The sequence below is a fragment of the Cuculus canorus genome, chromosome 3 (assembly GCF_017976375.1).
Source record: "Cuculus canorus isolate bCucCan1 chromosome 3, bCucCan1.pri, whole genome shotgun sequence".
In the NCBI taxonomy this organism is placed as follows: domain Eukaryota; kingdom Metazoa; phylum Chordata; class Aves; order Cuculiformes; family Cuculidae; genus Cuculus; species Cuculus canorus.
In genome coordinates this window covers 114,747,984-114,762,138 of record NC_071403.1, presented here as the reverse complement: position 1 = coordinate 114,762,138, position 14,155 = coordinate 114,747,984, and the positions used below count along the sequence as shown (strand labels likewise).

At 35.7% G+C, this 14,155-nt stretch overlaps 1 protein-coding gene across 1 annotated transcript in view; it reads left to right on the top strand.

The window, feature by feature from the left end:
* Positions 1–14,155, top strand: part of SMC6 (structural maintenance of chromosomes 6) — a 35,555-nt gene that overhangs the window by 1,952 nt on the left and 19,448 nt on the right. Inside the window, exons 2-15 of the mRNA XM_054064219.1 lie at positions 242–393; positions 3,164–3,312; positions 4,729–4,846; positions 5,603–5,708; positions 6,783–6,919; positions 7,480–7,541; positions 8,426–8,506; positions 9,032–9,133; positions 9,321–9,440; positions 9,524–9,622; positions 10,755–10,901; positions 11,274–11,362; positions 11,811–11,975; positions 13,834–14,012. Of these exons, the coding sequence (XP_053920194.1) occupies positions 3,169–3,312; positions 4,729–4,846; positions 5,603–5,708; positions 6,783–6,919; positions 7,480–7,541; positions 8,426–8,506; positions 9,032–9,133; positions 9,321–9,440; positions 9,524–9,622; positions 10,755–10,901; positions 11,274–11,362; positions 11,811–11,975; positions 13,834–14,012 (1,549 nt within the window). The 5' untranslated portion in view covers positions 242–393; positions 3,164–3,168. The remainder of the gene's footprint in view (positions 1–241; positions 394–3,163; positions 3,313–4,728; positions 4,847–5,602; positions 5,709–6,782; positions 6,920–7,479; positions 7,542–8,425; positions 8,507–9,031; positions 9,134–9,320; positions 9,441–9,523; positions 9,623–10,754; positions 10,902–11,273; positions 11,363–11,810; positions 11,976–13,833; positions 14,013–14,155) is intronic.

Genomic DNA, 14,155 nt, shown 5'->3' with positions numbered 1-14,155 from the left:
AAGTTTTGTTTGCAGTACTAGCTCTTCAAGAGTTTCTGAGTGCAAACTATTCTGTCCTTTGCCTTTGTTGTGCTTAGATTATGAGTGAGATTTCTTTAGGTTATTTTGTTCTGTTTTCCACTCTTACAGTCTCTTTTTCTTAAGTGTCTGAATGTCATAGGGATGGAACTCATAACCCAGATCTTTAGTTTGGACATTAATTATTGCAGCATTTAAATCTTTTGTTTCCCCTTCTTTCTAGAGGGAGATTTCAGTGGAACATCAGACTGAGTGAACGCTTGTCTTCATATTTGGGTGGTGGATAGATTCCAAGAGCATACCGGCAACTTCTTCCTGTTTTGAGTAAGCATTAAGACATGTTTATTTAGGAAACCGAAAGCAGCATAGCAAAAGGTACGTAACTGTATTTACTCCTTGATCTCTGTGTGTGTGTGGTATTTAACTATGTAACATAAAATGAAAATAACATATTCCCTGTGAATACTTAATAGACATAATAATAATCCAATATTTGATTTGGAATCCTTGCCATACAGAATTATTGGAAGAGTGGGAAAGGGATATTATATTGTATTTCTGCATTTGCTTTGAATTTTGTTAATTACACCTAAGGGAAAGAGAAGCATATTACTTTTTGTGTATCAGTTAGATGCTGTGTCAAAGAAAATTAAGGGAATTATTAGACATTGTATTTTATAAAACAACCAACAAATATCTAGACTAGAAGTTAAATACTTTTTGTAACTATGTAACAAACTTTAAGATGATGTGTTCCCTATAATAAATGCTATTGTCTGATGCTTGGTGGATTGAGCTGTCTGACCTTCCAGCAGTTGAAATCAGGTATAGTTTGACTGGAATGTGAAGCTGACCCAAGTAAAAGAAGCCACTCAAAGCAGCACTCTTTCTGCATAGTGACTGATGCATACAGATCTGCATGGTGAAATAGTTGGGGAACTTATCTAACTTCAAAAGAAAAAAAGTTTTTTCCTACATTAATTTTCAGTAGTATCAGTGCCCTGAGATGGTTTATTATTCTACTGCCTAAAGAGGCTGCTTGAACTCAGAGAATCATAGAATAGTTTGGGTTGGAAGGGACCTTAAAAGATCATCCAGTTCCGACCCCGTGCGATGGGCAGGGACACCTCCCACTAGATCAGGCTTCTCAAGGCCTCATCCAGCCTGGCCTTGAAACTCAGCGGATTAGACAGAAACAGAAGAGGCAGAGGGAGGCATTGTTGCAGCTCTAGTTCTTATGACTAAAGTTGTAATTTAACAGTCTATTTAATTGAGTTCTTTGCAGATTCTCCAAGTTAATAATCTTAAAAGCATTTCAAGAGTAAATGCAGAGTAAGACCCATGAAGAAGCTCTGGGAGGGCCTGAGGGCTTTAAGGAGGGGATCTCATGGGGCCCTGAGGCCGTGCATTGCTGCTGATCCACCTGGCTTTCTCATAGAGCACGCCATCTCCTCTGCAGAACATAGGAGATGATGTTAGGAACTGTTAGGCTGACCTGCCTGCCTTCTTTCCTGCACTGTCCATCTGTCTTGTGGTACAAGGAGGTCGTCACTCGTTACAGTTAAATGTGTCTGTGACTAGAAGCATTCGGGTGTCCAAGCCCCTAGTGTGTTTAGTCTCCACACAGCCTATTTGCTCTCAAACCATGATGCGTGGTGTCAGCTTTGGACATGCAATGTTTTTAATGGTGGTCATTGTTTCCTTTCCTGGACTTCACCCAATTTTTTTTTAAAAAAAATTAATTTATTTTTATAAATAAGCAGCCTACTCTTAGGCCATGTATCATGCAGCGATCTTTTTATAGAAGTGTATATTAATTATGTGTAGTGCCTCTGGATTTTGCTTGAAGCGGTGAGATGCATTTAAGTTCATTGTCATCTTTCTCATTCGGGCATTTTAGGTTAAATTCTAGTAAACAAAGTTGTCCGAGTTGGTGAATGTACTCCATTTCAGAGACTTTTTGATGTCAGAGAACTATGTAGCCATTGTTAGTTTTGGCTTGTTTTGTGCACTAACCATTAGATGACTTAACTACTGGTGAATAAAAAGATTGTGCATTGCCTTCCCTCTACTTCAGGCCTTCCCCCTACTTCGGGCAAAAGCATGTGAACTTTCATGTTTTGTATAGTGCTTTGGGACTGCACATATGAAGAATCTATTATGTGCTTTTGGGTAAATGAAAAAACATGCTCCAAGCTTATAGTTACAGAAAATGTGAGATTTTGATTGATCTTGGTGCCTGTTGTTTCAGTTTTATGTGACTTTTTTAGACCTTGTTACTTTTGCAACATTTGTTTCTGACCAGTCATATTACTGAAGGAAGTCTGTGCTTTATTTATTCATTTGTAGAGGAAATATATACGTATGTTTTCTGTATAGAAAATTGTTAGTAAAAACCCCAGCATTATTATAGAATCATGGAATTGTTTGAGTTGGAAGAGACCTTGAAGATCATGTGGATCCAGCCTCTTCTGCTGTGGACAGGGACACCTTCCACTAGATTAGACTGCTCAAAGCCTCGTCTAACCTGACCTTGAGCGCCTAACACTTTGTTAACTGTGATCACATTGCACTGCCTCGCAAAAGCAGGGTGGCTGTGTGCAAAAAAACAGCACAAGAACAATACTGTGAATCTAAACTTCCTATTATTCTACTTTCATGTATTCTGCATATTAATTTTCTAGTCATTTGTCAACTATATAAAATTAATACATTTTCTTCTGGATGCACTTTAATTAAACCTGCTTTGATGTTCCTGATCATACTATGGCAGTTATGTATTTTTTACAAATTGTGCTTCAACTCCATTACTTACCCAACCCAATTCTAGAAAATATCTCAAATTCTAAAAAGCCAAGGCAGACAGAATCAAAGTTGATTTTCTTGTTGATCAGCAAACAAACTCAGCTTGATTAGAATAATGAAGTTGTGTTTCTTTTGTTCTAATACAGCTTCTTCATAGTAAGGTTAGACTTATATTAACCAAGATTTCAGTTCTGAAAAAGTATGTTTGTTGCAACATATTTATGATCTCAGTTTTTCTTTTACCAAAATAAATAAATTGGTGTGTCTGTGCTGTCATCTGTAGGTATGTTTTCATCTACAAGTCTGAAACCCACAATCTTGCATTATTTTTGTTTTTCAGTGCTCATGGGTAAGAGAAAGGAAGAAAGTATTTCAAAGCCTGGATCCTGTAAAAGGCAGAGACAGGAATACACAAATGAAGATGGCGATGGGTCTAATGAAGAAGAACATTCACAGTCATCAGCAGAAAGTAGTTTCTCTTCGTTGTCAGTAAGTTGTTTAAGAACTTGTGTGAGGAAAAATATAAGAAAAACTTCATAAGAAAAAGTTCTGTGTCTTTGGTTGATGTCAAAATAAATGTCTTTCATGTAGGCTTCAATGGAACCAATATAAATAAACTAGGAGTATTGTATGTGATGAGGGCTTCTGCATTCTTATTTCTTTTGGGTCATATAGTTATAACAGCTGATGATAAAAAATAACAGTACTCGGTTTTATGCAGTGAATAAATGAAGTTGTCAAATAACCAAGTAAAGGAAACAGATTTTGTTTGATAGAAGTGTGGTATATTTGGTTTATGGTTGTAGTAAAACCAGAGAAAATATTTAGAAAACAAATTATTTATATAAAGGAGCACCAAATACTTTTTTTGCAGAGCTGACACTTTCGTGTCTAAAAAAATTTATTGTTTAAAATGCGTGTTCCAATGGAACTGAAACTTGAAAACAGAAATACATTTTTCTTCTGCTTTTCTGTATCAGTTGCGTTCTAATTTGACAGAGGATTTTTAAAAAAATCATTTCTGAGATAGCAAATGCTGTCTTGCATATTTAAACTGGACATTAGGAAGCATTTCTTTACTGAGAAGGTGGTCAAACACTGAACAGGCTTCCTAGAAAAGGTAGTTGATGCCCCAAGCCTGTCCATGTTAGAAGACGTTTGGACAATGCTGTTAAGAAGATGTTTTAATATTAGGTCAGTCCTGCAGTGGTCAGGCAGTTGGACTAGATGATCATTTTAGGTCCCTTCCAGCTGAAATATTGTATTCTATAAGACAGTGTGATTGATTTTTTAGGTACACAGAAGCATTATTCCTTGCTTCGTTTTCTGAAACAGCAGCTATTCTGTGTCATGTTTCCTGAGGACTTTGTGTTCTTAGAAAACATTGCATTTCTGAAGCAGTGGCAATAGAATCCAAGTTTCCTGTCAAAACAATTACTTCACCAGTTAAACCGTGGACTGTCCCACTCTTACTTTCATTTCTCATTTCCCGATCTAATTTAGCTTCCCTTGTTCCAAGCTGTGCTAAGAATTCTCATAAACAGTGTTACTCAAGTAGCAAAAACTGCTTTCTGTGATGCTCTTTATTACTGCTCTGACAACTCTGTAGAATCTATGATCTTAATCTTTTATGTTGTATTAATTATAAATTGGTTATCAGGAGAACTGAAAATTGCTCTCAGTGAGCAATCAGCTTTGGTAACTATTCCTCTTATTTTATTAGATAACTGCTCTGCAACAAGCAACTTTTCATAATGTCATGAAACCCATCTGGTCTCCTTGTAGCTTGTAACCACTGATGTTCTATGTCATACTGTCATGTGAATTGTCATTATATTTAAATAGGATGAACTATATTTCATTAAAATGCATGCCTAAAATCAGTTTTGATTGTTAATTCTTTAGACCGTAGGTGAAGTTGGGATAATTGAAAGTATCCAGCTGAAGAACTTCATGTGCCATTCGATGTTGGGGCCTTTTCAGTTTGGATCAAATCTCAATTTTGTTGTTGGAAACAATGGAAGTAAGTATTGATTGCATCATTTCTTTGTCAAAGAACACTTTTGTTAATAATTTTGAAGGTGTAAGTTTTATTTGAGGAAGAATTATTAGCAGTCTTTTAGAGAAGGAGATGGATTCACTTTTGGACTTGGGAACCACACAGGTCTCTTGCGGTAGTTCAAAGCTGGTGAAAAAGTTTAGACTTAGAATAGGAGATCTGCAAAAGGTAATGTGTCGATAAAGTTTTCATGCCTAAATCATACTTAATTTTATATTGAAACTAAATATTAAGTACTCCTATGTTCAATATTAAATACTCGGTAATTGTCCAAGTACATGTCATGTAGGAACTATTACAGAAGAAGGAAGTGATACTTATGCAAGTTCACTTCTCTTGGAGAGAGAATTTGAAAAATTCGACATAAATGTTAAAAGAGAGCTTAAAACCTTTCAGATAGTTATATAAATGGTAATGGATACAACAAAAGAAATCAGACAAATTTTCTGTATGCTTATAAGGAAGGGGAGGGTCTTTCCTCCTGAGAAAGGGCATCTTGTTGAATGCAAATTGCCTAGTAAGAAGTAACAGAAATTTGGCTCAGTGTGGTAGGGAGAGATTTGGAAGCTTTTTTTTTGAGAATTATCACTATTTTATATGTTTGCTCAATAAGGACAATTTGAGGTTTAAGTGCATGAATACATAAGCATTCGAATAAAAATCTGTAATGTGGTTGATTTACAAGAACTTTTAAAAAAAGGTTCAATGCTTCTATTACAGGTGGAAAAAGTTCTGTGTTAACTGCTCTTATTGTTGGACTTGGCGGAAAAGCCACTGCAACTAACAGAGGTTCCTCATTAAAAATGTTTGTACGAGATGGAGAGACGTAAGTAAAAATTTCTTAGTTTTAAGATTGAACACACTTAGTGATTGTAATTCAGGTTAGCTGATCAGTTTTCTGTTCACCTTCATTTTCTCTGTCCTCTTATTGGATTTACCAGATTCAAATAAAAAGCATAACACTGAAGAGACCATATTTAAAGAAACCCCCGAAACTACAAACAAAAAACGTATTAGAAATTTTACCAGTAGTTTACCAATAATATACCATTATCTCTGAACTAGCTAACAGAAGAATTAAGTTCATTAAGAAAAAAGCCATAAGAAGCTAATTATCGTTTTTCAAGCAGTGAGGTTAATTCTTTTTCTGCCTTTCTGGTGACATGAACGAATATACAATATAAAGACCTTGACATAGAAGTGGATTATTAAATGTGCAGGAAGTGGATTCATTTCGGCCGTAAGAGTGGGGATGCTTAGTGGAATAAATGAAACAGATATGAGAGGAGGCTTAAAAGTTTATGTTTGCATAATGCTGTAACTCAGAGCCCCTGGGCTTTTTCTTTCAGAGGTGCTTGAGTAAAATTGTTGGCTGAAACCGCCTTATGTCTAATAACTTAATGTTTCAGCATTCGCTTGAGAAACAGAAAGTATGAACTCAGAACTAAAACTGCATCTCATCTTTTGTAGAAGGATTCCTTAAGCATTCTGCTATAGATTACTTTGGTTAGAGATGGCTGTCGAAGCTAAGCAACTCATTTTTACAGAAGTCAGTTTATGGACAGGAGAACAACTAAAAAGCAACTTGATCTTGCAACCCAAAGATGGGGGCATTGAGGTGGGAAGGGAAGGTGGGGGAAATCTCACAACTATTTGCTTTGGGCTCATGCATAGAAGTGCAAACAAGTCAGTGTGTGGCAGCCTTTCTGGCCATGTGTCTCCAGTACTGTTTTGGTTCAAACAACATAAATACATCCTGTTCTGATTGGTAGTGTGACTGACTTCCAGTTGTGACCTCTACAAGATGTGAAAATTTTTGTGGAAAATTAGTCTGATTTTTTTTTTTTGTTAGATTTAGAGCTAATCTCAGTTGCCCTTTTTTATTATTTTCATTTTTTAGTTCTGCAGATATTTCCATAACATTGCGAAACCAAGGTAGAGATGCGTTCAAACCTGAAGTGTATGGCAGCTCTATTATTGTGAATCAGCACATTAATCTGGATGGAAGCAGAAGTTACAGACTGAAAAGCAAATCTGGTTGGTGGAAGTTTATTTTGTTCTTGGCCTTAAAAGCTCTTAAAATGTTTTCATTGCTTTAAATGCCTTGATAGTAGTAAAGGATGATTTTTTTCGTTTCATTCATCACTCACGGACGATGATGTCCATTTTTTTGTGTTTACCTCAGACTAAGAATGTTTTAGCATTTTAAAAGCAGTCGTGTAAAGTTCTGAGGTTGTACAGTATTTGTGTTTATGGAAATCTGCTTGTGTGAGGAAGCTGAGTGGACTTTTTAGTCTTTTTGAGTTTTTGTTGAATTTGCTGGTGTACCAGCAAATTCTGTCGCAGAGGGTTTATGAAGCATGGAGAGACTTTAATTAGAAATCTTTCTGTACAAATGTAAATATATCAATTAAAATTAAAAACACCCAGCCAATGAGTGTTTCTCATTTAGGACTAAATCTGTGCTATGAAAATACTAATGTCATATTTTATTTTTTCTTACATTTCCTGAGAAACACTAGAATTAATGAAAGGCTAGGATATTGTATGTCTTTCTACTTTGGACCTATTGGTATTTTTCCTTTTGTTACCGTTAGGAACCTTAGTTTCTTCAAAGAAAGAGGAACTCATAGGAATACTGGATCACTTTAACATACAGGTAATTCTTGTAGTGTTTAAATTCTGTGCAATGTAAGATATCATCATGTGATGTTATCATTCTTCAATTAAAAAGTTGTGTTCTATCTCATTAAATGAGAGATTCACCTCTTCCGTGTTCTTTCAAGATCAAATTCAATGGGAAAAGAAAATTGAAATTTATGCGTCATGCAATAAAGAATAACATTCTGTCCCAGACAGATAAGGATTTGCTATTATCCGTGAGCTATGAGTCATGTATCCAGTTAATGGAAGTCTTTACATATGTAGGTTTCTTTCATATCTGGAGGATTTTTTTCTGCTTATTACTTCAGTTTTTGCTCTTGCAAAAGTGTTGCTGTCGTAAGAGTGTGTTTTTGCTGCTTAAGTGATTAAGGAAAGATCAGATATTGCATGTGAAGTTTAAAAAATTCAACATATTTAGCCTTTCAAAGAATATTAACTTCCATTAGTACGTGTTGGTTTTATTTTGTGGAAACTTCTTTAAGAATATATAATTGGCCATTTAATGCAATACTTTGATCAATTAGATAATGAGAAATTAAACAGATTTAGGCAAAATTTCTAATGCTGATCTTGTTAAATAAATGGAAAAAAAAACCCACCGTCTTTCTAGAAGCTAATTATCCATGGGCAAATAGTTCCTTGTCCTTGTTATGGTTCTAATTTGTACTTGATAGAGCTGGATATTTATTTGGTTGGTTTGCTTTGGTTTATTTTTTAAAAAACAGGGTGGGAGGAGTAGAAATCTTAATTTCTGGACCCGCTCCTCTCAGCTGATTACTGAGGTGATTGGCATGGAACAGAGAGGTTGCTCACTTCCATGGATATGCAGTTAGACAAGAACACCTTACTTAAAATAAAACAAGTAATTTGTTTTTACAGGTAGATAATCCCGTGTCTATTTTAACCCAAGAGATGAGTAAGCACTTTTTACAGTCTAAAAATGAAAGTGACAAATACAAGGTGAGAAAAATTATTTAACATTTTGATTAAACATTAAAATACTGATTTCTAAGTTTTCAGCATGATATTTGGAGGGAAAAAAACCTCAAAACTCTTAATTTTAATGGCCTATTGTGGGTTAATTCAGGTAAGTAGTTACATACCACACAACTACTTGCTCTCTTTCTTTCCCTGCTGACTGCCCCTTGGGATAGTGGAAGAGGAAAAGAAGAGTAAAAGCAACAAAATCTGTGGATTGAGATAAAAAAATTGTTAAGAATTGTGAAGGAAAAGCTGAAGAAAGAAAGCAAAGCAAAGCAGTATGTTTTCAGCATTGTTTTGGTCGTCTAAAACAGTTGCTTAACTCTGTCCTAGGCAGATCCAGTACTAATCAGCTGTCTGATTCTAGCAGTCATCCACTTGTAGAAACAATTTTTTTTTTTACATTTCTTTTCTCTAAAAACGTTGATAAATTAAAAAAAAAGTTATTAAGACACTGATGAGTTAGTTCTGTATCCGACGTCTGTATTTTGTATTCCTTTGTAGTTTTTTATGAAGGCAACTCAACTGGAACAAATGAAAGAGGATTATTCATATATTATGAAAACTAAAGAAAATACATGTATTCAGATAGAACACGGAGTAGAGGTATGTGAAAGTCAAAGTAATTATTACTACAGATCTGAGCACTGAAATAACTGTAGGAGTTGAACTAAATAGTGTTGATTTGATTAGGTCTCAGTAATTTTAAATAGTAAAAAATATTTTTTTCCATGATTTCATATTTTATCACAGCTTTTTGCACTCATGATTGAACTTTTTTTTTTTTTTTAAGCGTCTTCGAGAACTTAAGCAGCTTTATTGTGAAAAAAGGGACCGTTACAAAAGCATTGGGTTTGTGAATGAGATGCGAAATCATCTTGAAGATTTGAAACATAAAATGGCGTGGGCAGTGGTAAATGCCTTGTTAAAATACGTTTTGTAAAATTCAATGTCCTACAGACATTCCGATACGTGGTAATACATGCTTCTATTTAGGTGAGTGAGATGGAAAAAGAAATACAGCCAATCCAAGAAGGCATCAGAGCTGAGGAAAAAAATGCAGAGAAGTTTGTTCAGAAGCTAGAAGAGTGCCGGGTATGTATATGGTTTAAACCATATGTCACTCTAGTTCTGGCTCCATGACTTAAGAATAAAAATAATAAAACTATGATTGTCTTTTAGCTTGCAAGCTACTGAAATTGTCCATCTTAGCTTTTCACATGCAGCTGAGAACATGCCCATTTAGACACTTTGCCGCCATCTAAAACTTAACAGTAACATTTGCGTTCTACATTTCATTGGATAATATTAGGACGCTTAGTTTTCTGTTATTTGTTAGGGATATATGTGTGTGGTTTTCATGTGGTTACTTTTGTTTCAGGTAAGGTTTCTATTATTTTGGCTAGGAGGTTGAGATGACTAGGATTGCATATGCCTGTGAACAGTAGTTTAAACTTTAATTGTTGAGAGTACTTAATTAAGGCCTATTTCTGTATTGTTAGAACAGCTTTCAGAGATCTGTCATGTTTTTTTTCTTGGGTATCATTACATATACAAAAGACTGATTTCAGGAGACGCCTGGAAATTGTAACATGTCTCTTTGTATGGTACTTAAGATTTCTGTAGGTAGCAAGAAAGAATAATTTTTGCCAAACTTTAATTCACATATGAAATATATCTTTCACAGAGAAACACTAAGCATCATCATTTTGAACTTTTCAGTCTGTTAAAGCTACTTCTCCAAAACGTCTGAATTGGCACTTGGTTTTCATTGTGTTTTTTTTTTTCTTTTTAATGTTTTTAAGAAGGAAGTTTTGTATTAGCTTTACAGTTGTGGTGTTTTTACTTCATGGCTTGAACATGTCTGTGTATTGTTGAAGGAACATGGTCCAGATACTCATTTCACTTCTTTTCCATATCATGGTACTTGGCCTAACTGTAATTACAAGTCCTGTATTTGACTAAACCATGAGTTAGAAAATAAGGTTGCTATTCACTTCACAGATTTGGTAGTCTGTTGGTTTCCTGGGTATGTTCCTTTAATTAATTTTCATTTGAGTGTACCCATAGTAGCAATGACTTGCCTTATTTTTTTTTAACATAAAAAAAGCAATTGAGACCTAATGGATGGATTCTTTTGTGAGAGAGTTCTTCTGTAGCATTAAGAGGTTTTGAAGAAAGTTTTGCTTCATTACTGTTTGTATATCGTTCTCTGTTTGCACCGAAGGTAAAAGTGAATGAAGCAGAAGAAAAGTACAAAGCAATACAAAACAGGTTAATAATGATAAGTGAAGAAGCACAAGCCCTGCATCCTCAGTGTATTTCTTTGAAGTCTGATGTGCAGGCAAAAAGAAAAGCTGTGAATGAAGCTGAGGTAGGCAAAAAAGAACTTCCCAAGTTCATACTAATTCAAAGCTTTGATCTTGTCCATGCTTTACATATGTGTACTTCTCAATCTGTGTCCAGGCTTCCTGAATCCATATGTTCAAAACGGGTGCAATTTCCTGCCTGACAGGCACGTAGTTTCTCTTGGGGGGGCTATGTGTTTACACAGGTGTTAAGTAGTGTTAAGTTTATGTCAAAATAAATGAGATTAAAGTTAAATGTGTTGCTTCTTCACATTCTTGCAATTCAATTTATGTTAGTCTGTTTTGATGCGGTTCAGTGTTTATTCAAAACTGTAGTTTTTTTTTAAATTATTTCTTGCTTATATTTATTAAACTACTGCACCCTATTCCCTTCATAGGTATTTTACAATCGTTTCAAAACTGAGTTAAAACGTCTGGGAAAAGATGATGAACAGCTACGTAACCGAATTGAAGAACTGAGAAGCAGGTAAATACAGATTACAGTGATTACAGTGTGTGTTAAAGTCTAGGTATGCAGGGAGTGACCTCTTCTGGCTAATGATTTCTGGTTAATGATTTTTCTAAATAATAATTATTTAAATATTAGTAAATGTTTAAATCCTGCTTCTTTCCATACCACAATTTTGACTAGATGGATTATTGGGCAGAGAATGCTTAATGTTGGTGATAAACTATATTTTATGTCTTCCATGGTGTTCTGAAACAAATACACTTTACACTAAATGTAATAGGAACGGAACTGGGGAGAGTTATGTGTGATTACAAATAGAAACTATTTAATTGGTATTTATGCTTTGTAGATCTTGTAAATAAACAGTCTTATAAATTTCTGATTCGTAAATCTTTTGTATGATACCATGTTACTTATAAATCATCAGTGCAGTTTTAAAATGTTCAAGTATGGTCTTTTCTAGTGCTAACCGGGCTTCAGAGCCTGAGATATTGGAAAGACAAAGGAAAATTGCACACTTAAGGGAACAGTTAAAGGCATTCCACGATGAAGAAATAATGATTGGTCAACAGATGGATCAGTTTCAGCAGGCTATGTACAAGTGTAAGGAAGAACATGCTAGACTTAGGTAAGTTACGCTTTTTGAATTTAACTGTTTTCCGTTATTCAAGTTATAAGAGGCTCCTTTTTATGTAGCTGCATTCACTGAGTTATTAGGCTTCAGTTTCTAATATTTTTTTCTGAATATATCTTAGGACTTGATGAACTTTTCTCTTTGGTGCAACATGAATTAATATAGAAACTTTTGGAAAATTAAGAAAACTGCTTGGTCATTAAAGGTGAAAAACAGTAATAATTTAAAGCCTGATATAAATCCATACTGTCAGTTTAATCCCCTTCTTCCTTCCACCATCTGTCCTTTATTCTCTTATACTATGGGCAGACTATAATTTTTCATGTTATTTAATATACTAGTACATGAAGAACAAGAACAATGAAGATGCAAGGGTTATTGATGTGTTAGAAACCACAGAAGCACCTGAGAATGGTCATGTGGGAATTAGAGTTTCTTTCTCCTTAAAGGTGGTGGGATCAACAGCCCAACTGAATTGCATCTACACCAATGTACGCACAATGGGCAACAAGCAGGAGGAGGCTCTGTTTAATAACTTTATCAGTGATCTGGATGAGGGGATTGAGTGCACCCTCAGTAAGTTTGCAGTGACACCAATTTGGTGGGAGTGTCACTGTGCTTGAGCGAAGGTAGGAACTACAGACGGATCTAGACAGACTGGATCAGTGGCCTGAGGCCAACTGTATACTCTTGAACAAGATTAAGTGTTGGGTCCTGCAACTGAGTTAAAACAACTCCATGCAGCGCTACAGGCCTGGGGGAAGTGTGGCTGGAAAGCTGCTCAGCAGAAAAGGACCTGGGAATGCTGGTCAACAGCTGGTTGAACATGAGCCAGCAGTGTGCCCAGGTGGCCAAGAAGGCCAGTGGCATCCTGGCTGATGTCAGAAATAGTGTGGCCAGCAGGAGCAGGGCAGTGATCATCGTCCTATACTTGGCGCTGATGAGGCCACACCTCAAATACTGTTTTCAGTTCTGGGCCCCTCACTACAAGAAAGACATAATTCTGTTGGAGTGTCTTTGGAGGAAGGCAATAAAGCTGTTGAAGGGTCTGGAGCATAGGTCTTATGAGCAGTGGCTGAGGAACCTGGGATTGTGTAGTCTGGAGAAGAAGAGGCTGAGGGGAGACCTTATCACTCTGATCAACTACCTGAAAGAGGGGGTGTGACGTGAGTGTTGGTCTCTTATCCCAAGTGATAAGATGAGAAGAAGTGGCCTCAGGCTGCAGCACGGGAGGTTTAGATTGGATATCAGGAAAAATTTCTTCATTGAAAGGATTGTCAAACATTGGAACAGACTACACAGGGTTGAGTTGCCGTTCCTGGAGGTATTTAAAAGACATGTAGATGTGGTGCTTAGGTATATGGTTTAGTGGTGGAGTTGGCAGTGCTAGGTTAAGGGTTGCACTTGATCTTGGAGGCAAATTTATAGAGATGTTGAAGCAAGTAGTTCAAACACCAATTTAGCCCATAACCAAGATAGAAAAACAAAGCACTCTGGCTTTGATTTTGAAACGTGAACCTAAACAGCAATTACCTGTCTTAAGAGGTTTGAGAATTGTTACTTATATTAGTACAATTGTCTTTTATGAATTATTGTAAACAACAGTTACTTTGTGTTCTGTTAACAAGTTTTGTAAAATTGTTGCAAAGGAGTAATTTCCTTTCTTGCTTTTTTTCTCATGTTTCTTGAAACTATAAAAGTACACTTGCATGTGTTTACCTAGCCATACATTTAAGTACTGAGGTCTTGATACACTGTCCTTTTAGTACTTGAAAAATGAACCTTTGAAATAATTTTAACCAAATGAAGGTTTCATCAGCTGTTGCTACTGTGAGCAATTCTGTTCTCATAGGAGAGAAGACTATGATGCAAGACAAGCACTGGATGCTAAGCAAAAACAGCTGAGAGAGCTGAAAGAGAGTAAAACAAATACCTTGAAAAGGTTTGGACCACATATGCCAGCATTTCTTGAAGCAGTTGAAGCATCCTATAGGCAAGGGCACTTTAAACACAAACCTATCGGACCTTTAGGTAAGAATGACTGCTGAAATAGAGGTATTTTCTCATGGGATTTATTGCATGGCTGCTGATTTAGAAAAACTTTGTTCTTTAAGGAGCTTCAAATATATGCTGAGCTAAAGTTTTTATACTGGTAGGTTATCTTTTCCATCTGT